The sequence below is a fragment of the Acipenser ruthenus genome, chromosome 3 (assembly GCF_902713425.1).
Source record: "Acipenser ruthenus chromosome 3, fAciRut3.2 maternal haplotype, whole genome shotgun sequence".
NCBI lineage: Eukaryota > Metazoa > Chordata > Actinopteri > Acipenseriformes > Acipenseridae > Acipenser > Acipenser ruthenus.
Genome location: NC_081191.1, coordinates 88,935,407 through 88,949,121, shown reverse-complemented (window position 1 = coordinate 88,949,121; position 13,715 = coordinate 88,935,407). Strand labels below are relative to the sequence as shown.

The following is a 13,715-nucleotide window of genomic DNA, read 5'->3' as shown; positions in this document are numbered from 1 at the left end:
TCAATTACTTATCTCTGTCATATTTCCTACGTAGAGACTCATTCATGTTCTGTGGTACTCTGATAATCCTTACGTGAAGTAATGTAAATGCTGTAAGATATGTGTCTTAAAAGCAATTCCTTTCTGAGCTCCATTTCATCATATTTCATCACATAGAAAAGGCTATATTTAATCTATAATAGACAGAAATAAAGATAATGTTAATAAACTAAAAACACAATGAACAGTGCCACTCAGTTCTTTATTCTGCCTTTGATCAATAATGTCACAATACAGAGTCAGCTGCTGGGAGTTTCTCTCTTTCACAATGAGATTGATATAGTTACTTATGCATCCACTAGAGGGCCTGGATAATAATAATAATAATAATACAAATTAAAAAAAAACTAATAACTGGTATCCAAACACAGGTTGATGCTCCAGCTCCAGCTTTGTAAAGTGGGATTAAGCAGGTTGAGAACACAATTAGCATATTTTAGATGCATTGTCCACAATCAGCAACACAGTCCTGTCACATGTGTTGGCATCAGGCATGTCAATGATACACCCGAATGTTAGGAATCAGCTGCACAATCGTGGTTTTCAAGTAGATTTAACTTGTGTGCAGCTCTGGGCACACTTAGATGCAAACAAACCAGAAAACATGAGAGCGGTCTGTAGAGTAGACTGAAGTTCAACAGCATGCAAATACAGTATATAGGTGCTGGAGACTCCTCTTTAGCTGGGAAAAGGCATTTTTGGAAAAATGCCTGCAATATTTTTTAAAGATTTTATTTTTATTCTACAAACATCATTGATGAGTAATCACTGTAAAAATGGATCCACATTTGCCCTGTTTATTTCCAAATACATATTATACTAAAAAACCTTTTCCCAGCTAAAAGTTATGTTGTGGATTAAAAAAAGAACCATATACTGTCACTTTATAATCCACTTTATTTCCTAGTTCTATGGCCTAATTTAATCAAAATTCCAAACAAACATGCCAAAAACTTGTATGAACACTTAATAGGGTTATTATTATTGTTTGTGCTAAGCTCAACAGTCAACAAGCTTATAAGTCTACAGTATATGGCGAGATCACAAACTAAATAAAAACAATTTTTTAAATGTCCTATTAGAATATTATAATTTGCATTGCAGTTTAGTATACAGTATATTTTTGATAACCAGACCTGGAAGCCTCTTGCTATATTTGCTTGAAAATCGTTAGTTAAATACACTGACATCTCTTTGTTGATATCAATTTTTATTTAATGAGTACTTATTTAGTTGCTGTTCATTTTCTGAGCTGTCCACCTAATGCATGGATTGGCACCAGTGTGGCTCTTATCTTTTGAGTTGAATCTAAAGACCCTCACTACTATCAAAGTTTTACTCTATTACTATAGTACAGTAATTAAGTACATCCTGTTCATGTAACATTTCTACATCAGAACACAATTTCAATGTTAAAATTGACAGTAATGTGTCATTTTACATATTTAATATATTCACTGTTTAGTTTACTAACACCCACTGTTTTAATTTAAACCAATAAACCTCATTGGTTTATTGCACCTAAAAATGAATTAATGGTCTGTAATAATAATACAAAACACCTACTCCATATCTGCTTATACAGTGCACATCATATTAAGCAGGAATACAAACATCATTCTGTAACTTAATAAACAACTTAACAGACAAGAAAACAGACAAACAAAAAAATCACTACAATCAGACTTGTTCTCTACATGAACTGTAAACACTTACGGCTGGTTTCACAAACCATGATTAGCAATAATCTTGGATGTTACCTTAGTTAAGGTAATCCAAGATTAATGCTATTCAGGATCTACGAAAGCAGACATTAATGAGTTAAAATATTACCTTGGCTAACTAGCAAATTAGAATGCATTTTACTGCTCCCATGTGACTTCTCGCAGCTTCAAAATCCAATTAACATGTCAGCAGGCTGGGACTCTTTTTTTTGTATATTATTTTTCATGATGTCTGTGGCAGCTGGTGCCCACAATCAGCAGCCTTCACTCATCTTTCCTGGCCGGGCCGACTGGCAGGTGCTGGGTGGAGTGAACACGCCTGGGTCACTGATCCCAAGCTGTAGATCAAAAAAGCGGGTGGAGGTTGTCACGCTGGAGTTCCTGGTGTACGTTTCCTGCACAGGGTAACAGTCCTTGACTGTGTAAACTCCAACCCAGGCTTCAGCTGTAAAACCAAACAGTTTCTCTATTAAGTATGATGCGTGGGAAGGATTCAGACATTAATAAGGGTACTAAAAATAGATTTTAAACAGTACCTTTTGTAAGCTGCAACAACTACTTTGGTAAATATTACTGTTTAAAATGTGACCCTGACGGGCCTACTAGACAAAGAAGCAGTATTTTTTTCTTAGTATGTTTAATATTTAAGAAGTTGAAATGTAAAGTACATGGAATGGAATCCACATTATCTGAGGAAAGTAGATGATCACTTTACAGGCACCTTGTGGTGTGTACAGTGAAAAGCAGTAAAAAAGTTTCAATAAGTAAGGAAGCTGAAAATACCTTTGGGGATATAACAATAAAACACTCATTGGTGGTGTATATACAGTAGAAATATTCAAATAAAATTCAATGACAAACATTTCTTGATGGAGACATTGTGAAAGACATGCGTGTCACGGAATCGAAATGATTGTCATTGAATGTAAGTATCTTTTATTGCATATACCTTTGGGGAATGCAAATATAAGGTTTGCACTCTGATGATTTTCTGTATATTGAAATGAACAGAAGAATGTATTAAACAGACATCACCGAATCCTATCAAGGAATCAAATTGGAGGGCTCCCGGGTGGCGCATCTGGTAAAGGCACTCCGAGTGAAGTGCAGGATGCGGCCTATAGCCTGGAGGTCGCCGGTTCAAGTCCAGGCTATTCTATTGCTGACCATAGATGGGAGCTCCCAGGGGGTGGCGCAGGTCAGCCGCGGTGTCCTCGGCTCACCACGCACTAGCGACCCCTGTAGTCTGGCCGGGCGCTTGCGGGCTTGCCTGTAAGCTGCCCAGAGCTGCGTTGTCCTCTGACGCTGTAGCTTTGAGGTGACTGCACGGTGAGTCTGCAGTGTGAAAAAAAGTGGTCGGCTGACGGCACACGCTTGTTCTCGTCTTTGCCACTCCCGAGTCAGCGCGGGAGTGGTAGCAGTGAGCTGAACCTAAAAATGATTGGATATGCCAAATTGGGAGAAAATAATAAAATAATTGGCTATTACTAAATTTAAAAAAGGCTCAGTAGGCTTTCAAACCATACAGTAAAACCAGCAAATACACCAGGCTCTATGGAACACAAGAACCAGTCAATAGCTTATTCAACAGTCCTGGGAAAATAAGATTGAATCGCTGCCAGCCATGAGAACATTATTGCTTATAAACCATCTTAACCAAGTATCTGAATACAGAAGTCTCCACAAAGGTCCAGGGAACCGGGTACCTAACTGATGCAAATAACTACGTGGAAAGGCAAACAAGGTTTATTTGGTCCGCTTAAACATGTAGATCATTGTCAGCCAAGCTGTTTATCCACGTATCTCAGCTCACGCTTTTTGTTTGTGAACACTAATCGATTTACAGAAGATTCAATGAATACAAATGGGCTGAAAAACAAAACTCCCATGGCAAGGAGGTTGAATCCTCAGGGAGGAAGCTCTACTTGGTTACCCAGTGTAATGCAACCGTTGCTAAGGTCAACAAAGCCTGTTCATTTACTTGTACATTGGGAAGGGTATCCTATGGGAACCCCAACGTCTACTTCTGTGGATCCAGTGGAAAAAAATTTCCTCAAACGCTTGACGGTATGGGCTCCCAAGGGCACCTGTAGAACAAGGTTTGAAAAAGTGCCTAACCTGCAGACAGTTCAAAAGAGAAAGTAAATGGGAATGTAATTCACATATATGCAAAGGTGTGCTTTATCATCCGTAAGATGAAATCAAAATAGCTTGTGCAGGTTTCTGCAAAGTTTACATAAAGGACCTGATGTTCTTCTGTTGAGAGAAGTGAAAGCTAAAAACAGCTGTGAAAAGTCTTTCAAATGTATTGACCAGGGACAAAACCCAGATGGGAACAAAGTGACAGAGTGTTTATTCTCTGAAGGTGGATAATTCCTTTATCTCTCAATATCAGTCATGTATGTATGTACTGTATATAACCATCTATCTATCTACAGTATCTATAAATGAATACATGTACATAAATTGCATGTGAATGCATACAATTCTAATCACAGGAAATATACACACCAGCAACATTAATACACCAGAAAAAAGAGACTCCAAAAAACTAGAAATGGCAGTTTTTTTGAACAAAAACATAATCTACCATAATCTAAGGGGTATGCCATATTAGATCGAGTGGTTTAAACAGTTGGAATCTTGTTGTAACTGAGATACAAAACCAACCTCTGTTAGTGTCGACTTACAGAAGAGAAATCATACAAACAAAAAGCAAGGTTCAGAACTACAAACAGCTGTATCTCAGCTACCTCCAACTAGTGGCCAACTTGCCAATGCAGAGGCACTCATGACCACTTTATAATGGAGGACTGTTTTCACAGACCCTGATTAGCATTAACTCTTGAACTGCCTCACACAATTAAACATTGGGTAGTCCAAGATTAGTGGGACATGTGATGCAGATAATAGCTTCAAAGCAAACTTACTTTTGTTTGCAGGTTTTCTGTCTGACCATTCCTGCACCTCTATCTTATCATTGGGTCCCCCAATGAAATAGTGATCCTCATAGGTGGATTTATCTGGAATATCATAGGGGTCCCAAGCATCAGGGAGAGATATCTTGGAGCACTGCTTTGTGATCTGCTCAATCTGAAACATCAGCCTACTCTGGTACAGGTAGATATATTCAAAGAACTTGGGAACAACATAAACATCACATTTAACTGGCCAGGTTTGTGGAAGAATACAAAAAAGAACATAGATTAAAACTGACATTGGAGTTAATGGTCTTATAAATAAGACCATTAATTCACTACTGGCGCCTCTTCAAAAGTTTTAGAACACCCCCATTTTTCCAGTTTTTATTGAAATTTAAGCAGTTCAAGTCCAGTGAATAACCTGAAATGGTACAAAGGTAAGCGGTAAACTGCCAGAGGTTAAAAAAAAAGTTTAGGTTACCAAAAACTGAAAAATAATGTACATTTCAGAGTTATACAAAAAGGCCTTTTTCAGGAACAAGTAATGGGTTAACAACTTACAGCTGTTCTGCAGCAATGGAAGTAAATTAAGCCTTGAAAGTTGATGCTAACAATTCCTACAGGTGTCCCAACTTTTGTTGATTACTTACAAACCCTGTGTCTGTATAAAAGCAGTGGAACAGACTGTGTTACTACACCCTCTTAAGCATTATTTGGACAGTATTGTACTGCAGGAAGTAGTAGATTGCTCTCATAATGGTGAGAGGCAATTAACAAAGGAAGACAGACAGACCATTATAACCCTTAAAAGTGTAGGTCTTTCCTTTAGAGAAATTGTAAAGAAAGCCAAGGTGTCAGTGAGTACAGTTTCCTACACCATCAACAGGCACTTGGAAACTGGAGGAAACTCTGACAGGAAGAGGTCTGGCAGACCCAAAGCCACAACAGAATCAGAAGACAAGTTTCTGAGAGTCAACAGCTTGCGTGATAGGCGGCTCACAGGACAACAGCTTCAAGCACAGCTTAACACTGGTCGAAGTAAGCAAGTCTCAGTTTCAACTGTGAAGAGAAGACTTCGAGCTGCAGGTTTGACAGGTCGAGTGGCAGTAAGAAAGCCATTGCTAAGATGGCAAAATAAGAAAAAGAGGCTTGCCTGGACCATGAAGCACCGCCAGTGGACAACTGAAGACTGGAAGAAGGTCTTATGGACCGACGAATCAAAATTTGAAATCTTCGGTTCATCATGCAGGGTTTTTGTACGCCCTCGAGTAGGCGAAAGGATGGTTCCTCGGTGTGTGACACCAACTGTCAAACATGGAGGAGGAAGCGTGATGGTCTGGGGCTCTTTTGCTGGATCCAGAGTCGGCGACTTGCACAGAGTGAGTGGCACCGTGAACCAAAACTGCTACCACAGCATTTTGTAGCGCCATGCAATACCCTCTGGAATACTCCTAGTTGGTCAGGGGTTCATCCTACAGCAAGATAATGACCCAAAACATACCTCCAGGCTATGTCAGAACTACCTTAGAAGAAAAGAACAAGACGGTAGGCTTCAAATCATGGAATGGCCAGCACAGTCTCCAGACTTAAACCCCATTGAGCTAGTTTGGGATGAACTGGACAGAAGGGTGAAAGCAAAGCAACCTACAAGTGCAACACATTTGTGGGAACTTCTGCAACAGTGTTGGGAAGGACTTTCCGAACAGTATTTGATTTCCATTGTAGAAAGAATGCCACGAGTGTGTTCGGCTGTTATATCTGCAAAAGGTGGCTACTTTGACGATTCAAAAATTTAGATTAAATTTTGCTAAACAAAATGATTCCATGATTTCTTTTTTTATCTCAAATTGTTTATTTGTTCTATGCTTTAATTTCAGAGTACATTGAGACATTAAACTGTGTAAATTTCAATAAAAACTGGAAAAATGGAGGTGTTCTAAAACTTTTGACCGGTAGTGTATATATATATATATATATATATATATATATATATATATATATATATATGCCAAAAACTGCTAAAAAGTGGCAATAAATTAGATTTTGTTTAGCACTCCTTTAAATGTAATTATGTAATGTATACTACAGTAGTTTAAAGAGTCTGTATTCAAATTTAGTTTTCTTATTTTTACTTTTGTTTTCATGGCAAATCACGGCTGTACACTAGAGGGTGCTGGAGCTAACTAATACAAAGACACTTCGACTGATCTAGCCTTTATTATACATGTCTATGGCATGCTACTGAAAAGCAGCACATAATTATCAAAACTAAAAAAAAAAATAGTTGAGTAACTGCAACAAGAACACCACAGAATGATTGTGTGGTACTGTGACAGGAACGGCTGAGTGGTCTGACGTCACGGCAGAAGAAGGGACAACAAAAACAAAAGGTATGGTGCAGTGGCGCGGGCGCCGTTTTATTTAAAGCAAACAAAAATAAAATAAATATTTAAACAAAAACACTCGCTCACAGAGCAAAATAAAAGGGTAAACAAAAACAAATCACGAACACAAAATAACTGCAACACAGGTCAGGCTGGGCAGATTGCCTTCACTAGTCCTATGTTTACTTTATTTCTCTCGTTTCTCCGTCACTCCTCTCGCACACTCTCTCCTTCTGACACCCACCTCGAGCTGGAGAGCTGCAGGCTTTTTATAACAGGTGACCATCTCCCGATTAGCAACAAATTAAATCACTTAATTCATTCGGGAGATGGCCACCTTCTGCGCGAGTTTTTAATTAATTATGTTGTGGATGGGGCTACCCATCCAAACTAAACAAAACAAACCGGCTACGCCGTCATTTAATCAAAACAATAACACATACGGCGCTCGCCGACATAAATACAATACAATACAATAAAAATAATACAAAATAAATACACTGCACAGGGGCGGAGGGGGAGACCCCGATCTAAAAATAAATAAACAATGTACAGGGCTGCTCGCCCTGTTACAGGTACAGTGAAACAAAAAATAAGAAAATGTACTGTTACGCTGTTGTACTTACTTAGTAAAGGAGAGTGTTGGTTCCCTACCTGTTTCATGCATACACTGTACTGTATGCAAACCTTTCATCAAAACATAAGCAAGCATTTCTAGGGGTTAATACTTACATAACAGTATGAGTAAAATAAATAAATAAATAAATAAATAAAAGATCATATTCACAAGCCAACTGCACTTATTTAAAGAGAGACCGCTGGCCATTTTTCATAATAAGAATTGACATGGACTTGCATGGAATTTGTATATTTTAGTGAACCCTCATAAATCATTGGATGCAGACAGGTCTGGTTTGATAGCACAATAAAAAAAAAAGAATCTTGGAACACAACACACTGTTCCGTTGCATATTAAATGTAAACCACAAACATACAGAAAACATATGCCTGAAAGGACATGGCCGCAATTCTCTTTAACACTATGTTTTTAATTTCAAATGACCTCACAGCCATTGTATAGTCTCAGCACAGCACTAATGTGTGTTTTTCCTGCGGGTGAATGAACTTGGCTTTACAACACATTTGAGGCCTGGTGATCTCCCACGACACACACCCTGTTGTGCTCTATTGTTTAAATATACCAGCTCTCCCACTTAAACATCTTGTTATATACCTATGGGGTTCTAAGAGACCACATACATGAAGACAGCTACAGTAGTCTATGTGTACCCGAACTCTAGGACAGCATCTAAGGCTAACTTAGCTGATGAAGGGGGAATTTTTTTTAAAGTTGAAAAAGTATGAAAAAACTACAACTGGAAATATTTGGATTTTTAACTGTTAGGCCTTTGCCTGACTAGCATCTTTCCATGGGTGTGCATTTATAGTGAACCCAGTTTGGTATGATCAATAACCATTTTGACACACAGAAGAAATCGATCCTAACAATTATGATGGGTTTAATAGTTACAGAGCTACAGCGTCGGAGGACAACGCAGCTCTGGGCAGCTTACAGGCAAGCCCGCAGGTGCCCGGCCAGACTACAGGGGTCGCTGGTGCGCGGTGAGCCGAGGACACCCTGGCCGACCTAACCCTCCCTCCCCCCGGGCGACACTCGGCCAATTGAGCGCCGCCCCCTGGAAGCTCCCGTCCACGGTCGGCTGTGGAATAGCCTGGACTCGAACTCGCCAGGCTATAGAGCGCATCCTGCACTCTAGCGAGTGCTTTTACTGGATGCGCCACTCGGGAGCCCCTGCTCCAATGTTGTTTTAATATTATTAAACAGGGAATTCCAATAGATCTGAGGAGCCCTGCTGTTATATAAATATTAAACACAGCTACAAAAAGACATGCATAGCTCGCACTTTATTTTTCAAGGACGGCTCCATGCAAGAAGCATTACCAAGAAGGACAAGACCTGTAAATAATATTGGTATAAAAATACAACTGTCCCTGTTGAACATTTTCCATTGCACAGGAAAAGGTCACTCTGCAACACAGCACATGTTTAGACTGCCCCATGCTGATAAAACCTGACAGGAATAAGTTTACTATTTCTCTCCTGACAAGAGTATAGACCAAGGTCCTCAGCTAACAGGTAGAAACATAAAAATAGCATATTTATAGACTTCAGTCACGGAAGTCTTAACATTCCTGTGGAATACTCCACCTTAGTCAGAATCATTTTCATATTCGTAAACTAACCTGGATTTTTTTTTGGAGCAAAACTTATATAAGAAATTCAGAAATCTTATGGTACATACTGTACACGCACAGAAGTTCATTCTAGTTTTGTTCAACAGACACATTTATATAGCTTTAGCACAAATTAAACTTTGTACATTTTTTTAAATTCTCTCTCTCTCTCTCTCTCTCTCTCTCTCTCTCTCTCTCTCTCTCTCTCTCTCTCTCTCTCTCTCTCTCTCTCTCTCTCTATATATATATATATATATATATATTTAATTGTAAATGCTACAAAACAGCTATTCAATAATCTGGGCAAACCTAAAGCAATTCAATCTCAATTTTATGTAAAACGTATGTTCTGAAATTGAAAATTACATTTTAAAATGTCCGACCTCCCATATCTGTTTCTTTAAAGTTCTAATTCCATATTTCTAAAGAATACAACCTGCCATACTGCTTTTAACAGGTGAACATGTTGTTTTATGGAAGTACACAAGTACACATTTATTACTGGATACTCCAGTATCTCATGAAGGATTTCCTCTCGTTGAACGCCATGTTATTAAAAGAACATTCATATGGGTATTTCCAAACCTGCACACCTGCTTAGCACAGTACCAGTCTCAGCTATGTTTCCATTTTCCTAATAGACAGAAACAGATTCTAGACAGTCATTTATAAACTACAGACATTCTGAACAGTAGCACAGATTCATTGTGATGTCAACACAAAGGTGATTTAGGTGTCACTACCCGACTGGCAGACACACTTTCTAAAGATCAGCACTTTTTCCACTGTGTCTGCATGTAGACTACAGTAAAGTACAGGTACTGACATTGCTAAAAAAACAAGACAAGAGTTACAGAGGGCTTCTACTAATTCCAATCCCTACAACATACAATGTGTATTGTTTTGTTATTCTTCAACAGGGAGAGCAATAAGAAGAACATGAACACACCTTCTTCCACATTTCTAATTCCAATTTGCCTGTAGTCAATATCTCGACTACATTGTGTACAATGTTGATACTGCAGCATGTATGCAGGTTCAGTACACTCTTTCAGAGATGAGAAAATCAGATGCAGTGACAACTCCATATTAACTTTTGCAAGGAGTCTGCAGTTGGAACAGAAGGGCAAGGCTAGTCTAAATTTGAAAGCACAAGCTGAACAAGGGCCAATGGTATAACAGATGGATAGGATTAATGGCTGAAATCTGAGAGGATTGTCTTGTTTGCAACCTGTGGCCTGCATACATATCACAGACTGTGCTGGGTCTAGGGTTCACTGATACCACTATTACCATGCTAAAGAGGAACTCAGGGATTCTTAGTAAGAAGAAATCTAATTTCAATAACAGTACAATAAAAAAGTAGTATACATTTAAAAGTACTGTGCATTTGACTGAAAATACAGGTGTAAGTGAAAGAGGTGCATTATCCACCGCTTTCAACGCCTCCACTTTTGTCTGCAAAGACAATGCAAGTTTTCTTTTGCACGGGACACTAATTTCAATGCTTCATAGAAATGGCACTGATGAGTGAGCACTATAGCAACTCGAAATGCATGGTAGGATTAATATTATTCAATGTTTTCTTACCGGGTGGTTATTGTGTTTAGTGAATCAATAAGCGACTGTAGAAAATTCGTAGTATCAGGAAATTTGTTTAATCTAAGTTCATAGCAGTATATGTTCAATATAGCTACTGAGGTAGACTTACTTTAAACTACTGTATAAATATTAAGTTTGCTCTGCTAAGATGTTTAGGGATTTAAGTGCTCTACTATTTTATGGAAAAGTCAAAAACCAAATTCCCAAACCATGACAACTTGCCAACCACTCTAAATCCCACGTTTCTTCTCTCTCTTCCCCCCATCTCAAAACCTCAAAACAGCCCAATTGTAATAAATTGTCGACTCTGCAAACTTTACAGTCAGGGAGGCCAAACCATTCAACAGTAATGAACAACTCTGGAGTTATACAGAGTGCAACCAAAAGGAAGACTCAGCTGAAAGCTGATTGAGTGGCATTGCAAATGACCAATGATGTTGTACCAATGTTTTCAGAAATGTGGTTAACTTGCAAAATGAACCGCAGAACCCTGAAGAATTGACCCTCTGTTTTTCAGTATGGTGAAAAACATGGGCTAATGACATACATGTTTTCTAAACATTTAAGCCATTAAATATAATAAATGAGGCTGGTCACAGTCGGGATGCTGAACAAGCAGCAGACATTACTTTAAAGTATTTTTTTCCACCATGCATATTCATTCATTATATAGATCACAAATGTACAGTTTTGAAAGAAACACATATTTTAGCAAACATGTCTTTTCCAGGGTTCTCCCCAGGCCTTTTCACTCGGAAAAGTGGCTGTCGCCGCCTGGCTGAAAAAACCTGATCCCTTTTCATGTGCACGGCTCCTCGTGCAATGCACACTTGGCCACCTCCCCCCTCAGCCTCAAAGTCCCGGTAGAGGGGGAAGCAAGGTGTTCATGGGGGCGGCCATGGAGGGAGGTCTCCTGACCCCCCCCCCTTCCTCCTGGCCAGCAGCTCCCCTTTATGGGGCTCCAGCCACACGATCTCATGCAACGAAACTGCTGCGGGGGAAGCTGGTCTCCTGTCCTCCCCCCCCCCCCCCCCCCCCCTCTTCATGGTCGGCAGCTCCTCTTTGTGGAGCTTGAGGCGGGACAGGCAGCGACCCCAGACGAGGCAGGAGCGGCAGGCAACCCCAGGCGAGGCGGGAGCGGCATCCCTGAGCGGAGCGGGTGTGGCATCCCTGAGTGGAGCAAGGCAGGCATCCCGGGGTGGTGAAGCGCTGGTGTCCCTGGCCAAGGCAGAGCTGGCGACCCCAGGCAATGGCAACAGCGGACCCTCGGGAGGCACCGGCGGCAGCGGACCCTCTGGAGTCAACGGTGGGAGGGGAGCCCCCAGCCATGAAGGCAGCAGCGGGAGCTCCACTTCTCCCCCTAGTGAAGTTGGAGGCAGAGGCAGCTCCTGCTCCTCTCCTCCAGGTGGTGATGGTAGAGGAGGCAGAGGCACCTCCCCTTCTGGCGGCAAAGGCGGCAGGGGCTCCTCCCCTTCTGGCAGCAAAGGTGGCAGGGCCTCCTCCCCTTCTGGCTATAGCTGGGGGACCAACAGGCATAGTACCTCTGCTGGCAGAGATGGAACCAGCAGGTATCCTCCCTCTGCTGGTGGAGGCAGGAGCAGCAGGCACTCTCCCTCTGCTGGTGGGGATGGGGCGCAGCAGACACCCCTCCGGTAGGAGGGGGCAGTTTAGTGGGGAATGCCCTTGCTCTCTGCAGATGGGGCACCAGCAGTTGTACATGACCGCCCAGAGTGGCATCCCAGCTGCTCTCCCGTTTTGCGGCCACAGCTGGTACTTCCCACTTCTGGGGTCTTCCCCGGGGTGCCTGGCCCTGGCTCATTTGGGCAGCCCACTCCTCTCCCTGGTATTGGGTGGGGCAGATGGCCACTTTGTGCCGAAACTCCCCACAACCAGGGCACTACTCGTCTACAACAGACCTGGCCGACGTCCCCCGGTGGCAGCTGTTGCTGCTGTTGGTGCTGCAGGTATCGCTGCTGCAGTTTCCTTCCCATTCTTCTCCTACAAACAAAAACTAAAAAAACAAAAACCTGCAGTACCTGTTCCGGCCTGAGTCCAGGAGGTGCTGGTTATCCCACCCTGGACACCACGTGTGACAGGATAGCTAAGTGGTGACGTCAGGCCAGAATGCAGGAAGAAAACAAACAAAAATACTGCGGTGAAAAAGGCGCGGCGTGCCGTTTTTATTTTCAAACACAAAAATAAAATAAAAGGTTTAACAAAAAAACACACTCTTGCTCACAGAGCAATAATAAAACAAAATCTCAAACCCAAAAATAAATAAATCGGTCAGGCTGGGCAGTAGCCTTGACTGACACAGATTTATTTTAGTTTAGTTTTCTTTTCAGTTTACCTCGCTCTTGTTCCTCCTTCCTAGAACAGCCACCCAGAGCAGGGAGAACTGCAGGCTTATATGCAGGTGCCGAGGTTTTTAAATTGTGGATGGGGCTTCCCATCCACACTGCCAAACAAAACCTACGGCTCTTCACCGTCACATTTAATAAAACAACAACAAAACAACACAACTACTTCGTCATATTTATAAATAATAATAATAATAATAATAATAATAATAATAATAATAATAATAATAATAATAATACAACAAAACAAATTCAAAATAATAAATTGCACAGGGGCGGAGGGGTACCCCGTTCTAAAAATAAACAATACATTTATGGCAGGGCTTTGCCCTGCCCCCTTTTCATGTGCATGGCTCCTCGCCCTGCCACACCATCCGAAAGCTTATGCATGCAAATAAAGTTAGAAAAAAACTATCAAACTCAGAATAA

The 13,715-nt window shown here is 40.9% G+C and overlaps 1 protein-coding gene across 1 annotated transcript; it reads right to left on the bottom strand.

The window, feature by feature from the left end:
- Window positions 1-222: 222 nt before the first annotated feature.
- On the bottom strand, window positions 223-12,917 carry LOC117394564 (mammalian ependymin-related protein 1-like). Its single transcript, XM_059021005.1, has 3 exons — window positions 12,843-12,917; window positions 4,694-4,901; window positions 223-2,208 (listed from the first exon to the last, which is right to left on the bottom strand). Exons 1-3 carry the CDS (start codon window positions 12,915-12,917, stop codon window positions 2,018-2,020), a joined length of 474 nt encoding a protein of 157 aa, XP_058876988.1. The 3' UTR covers window positions 223-2,017.
- Window positions 12,918-13,715: the final 798 nt, after the last annotated feature.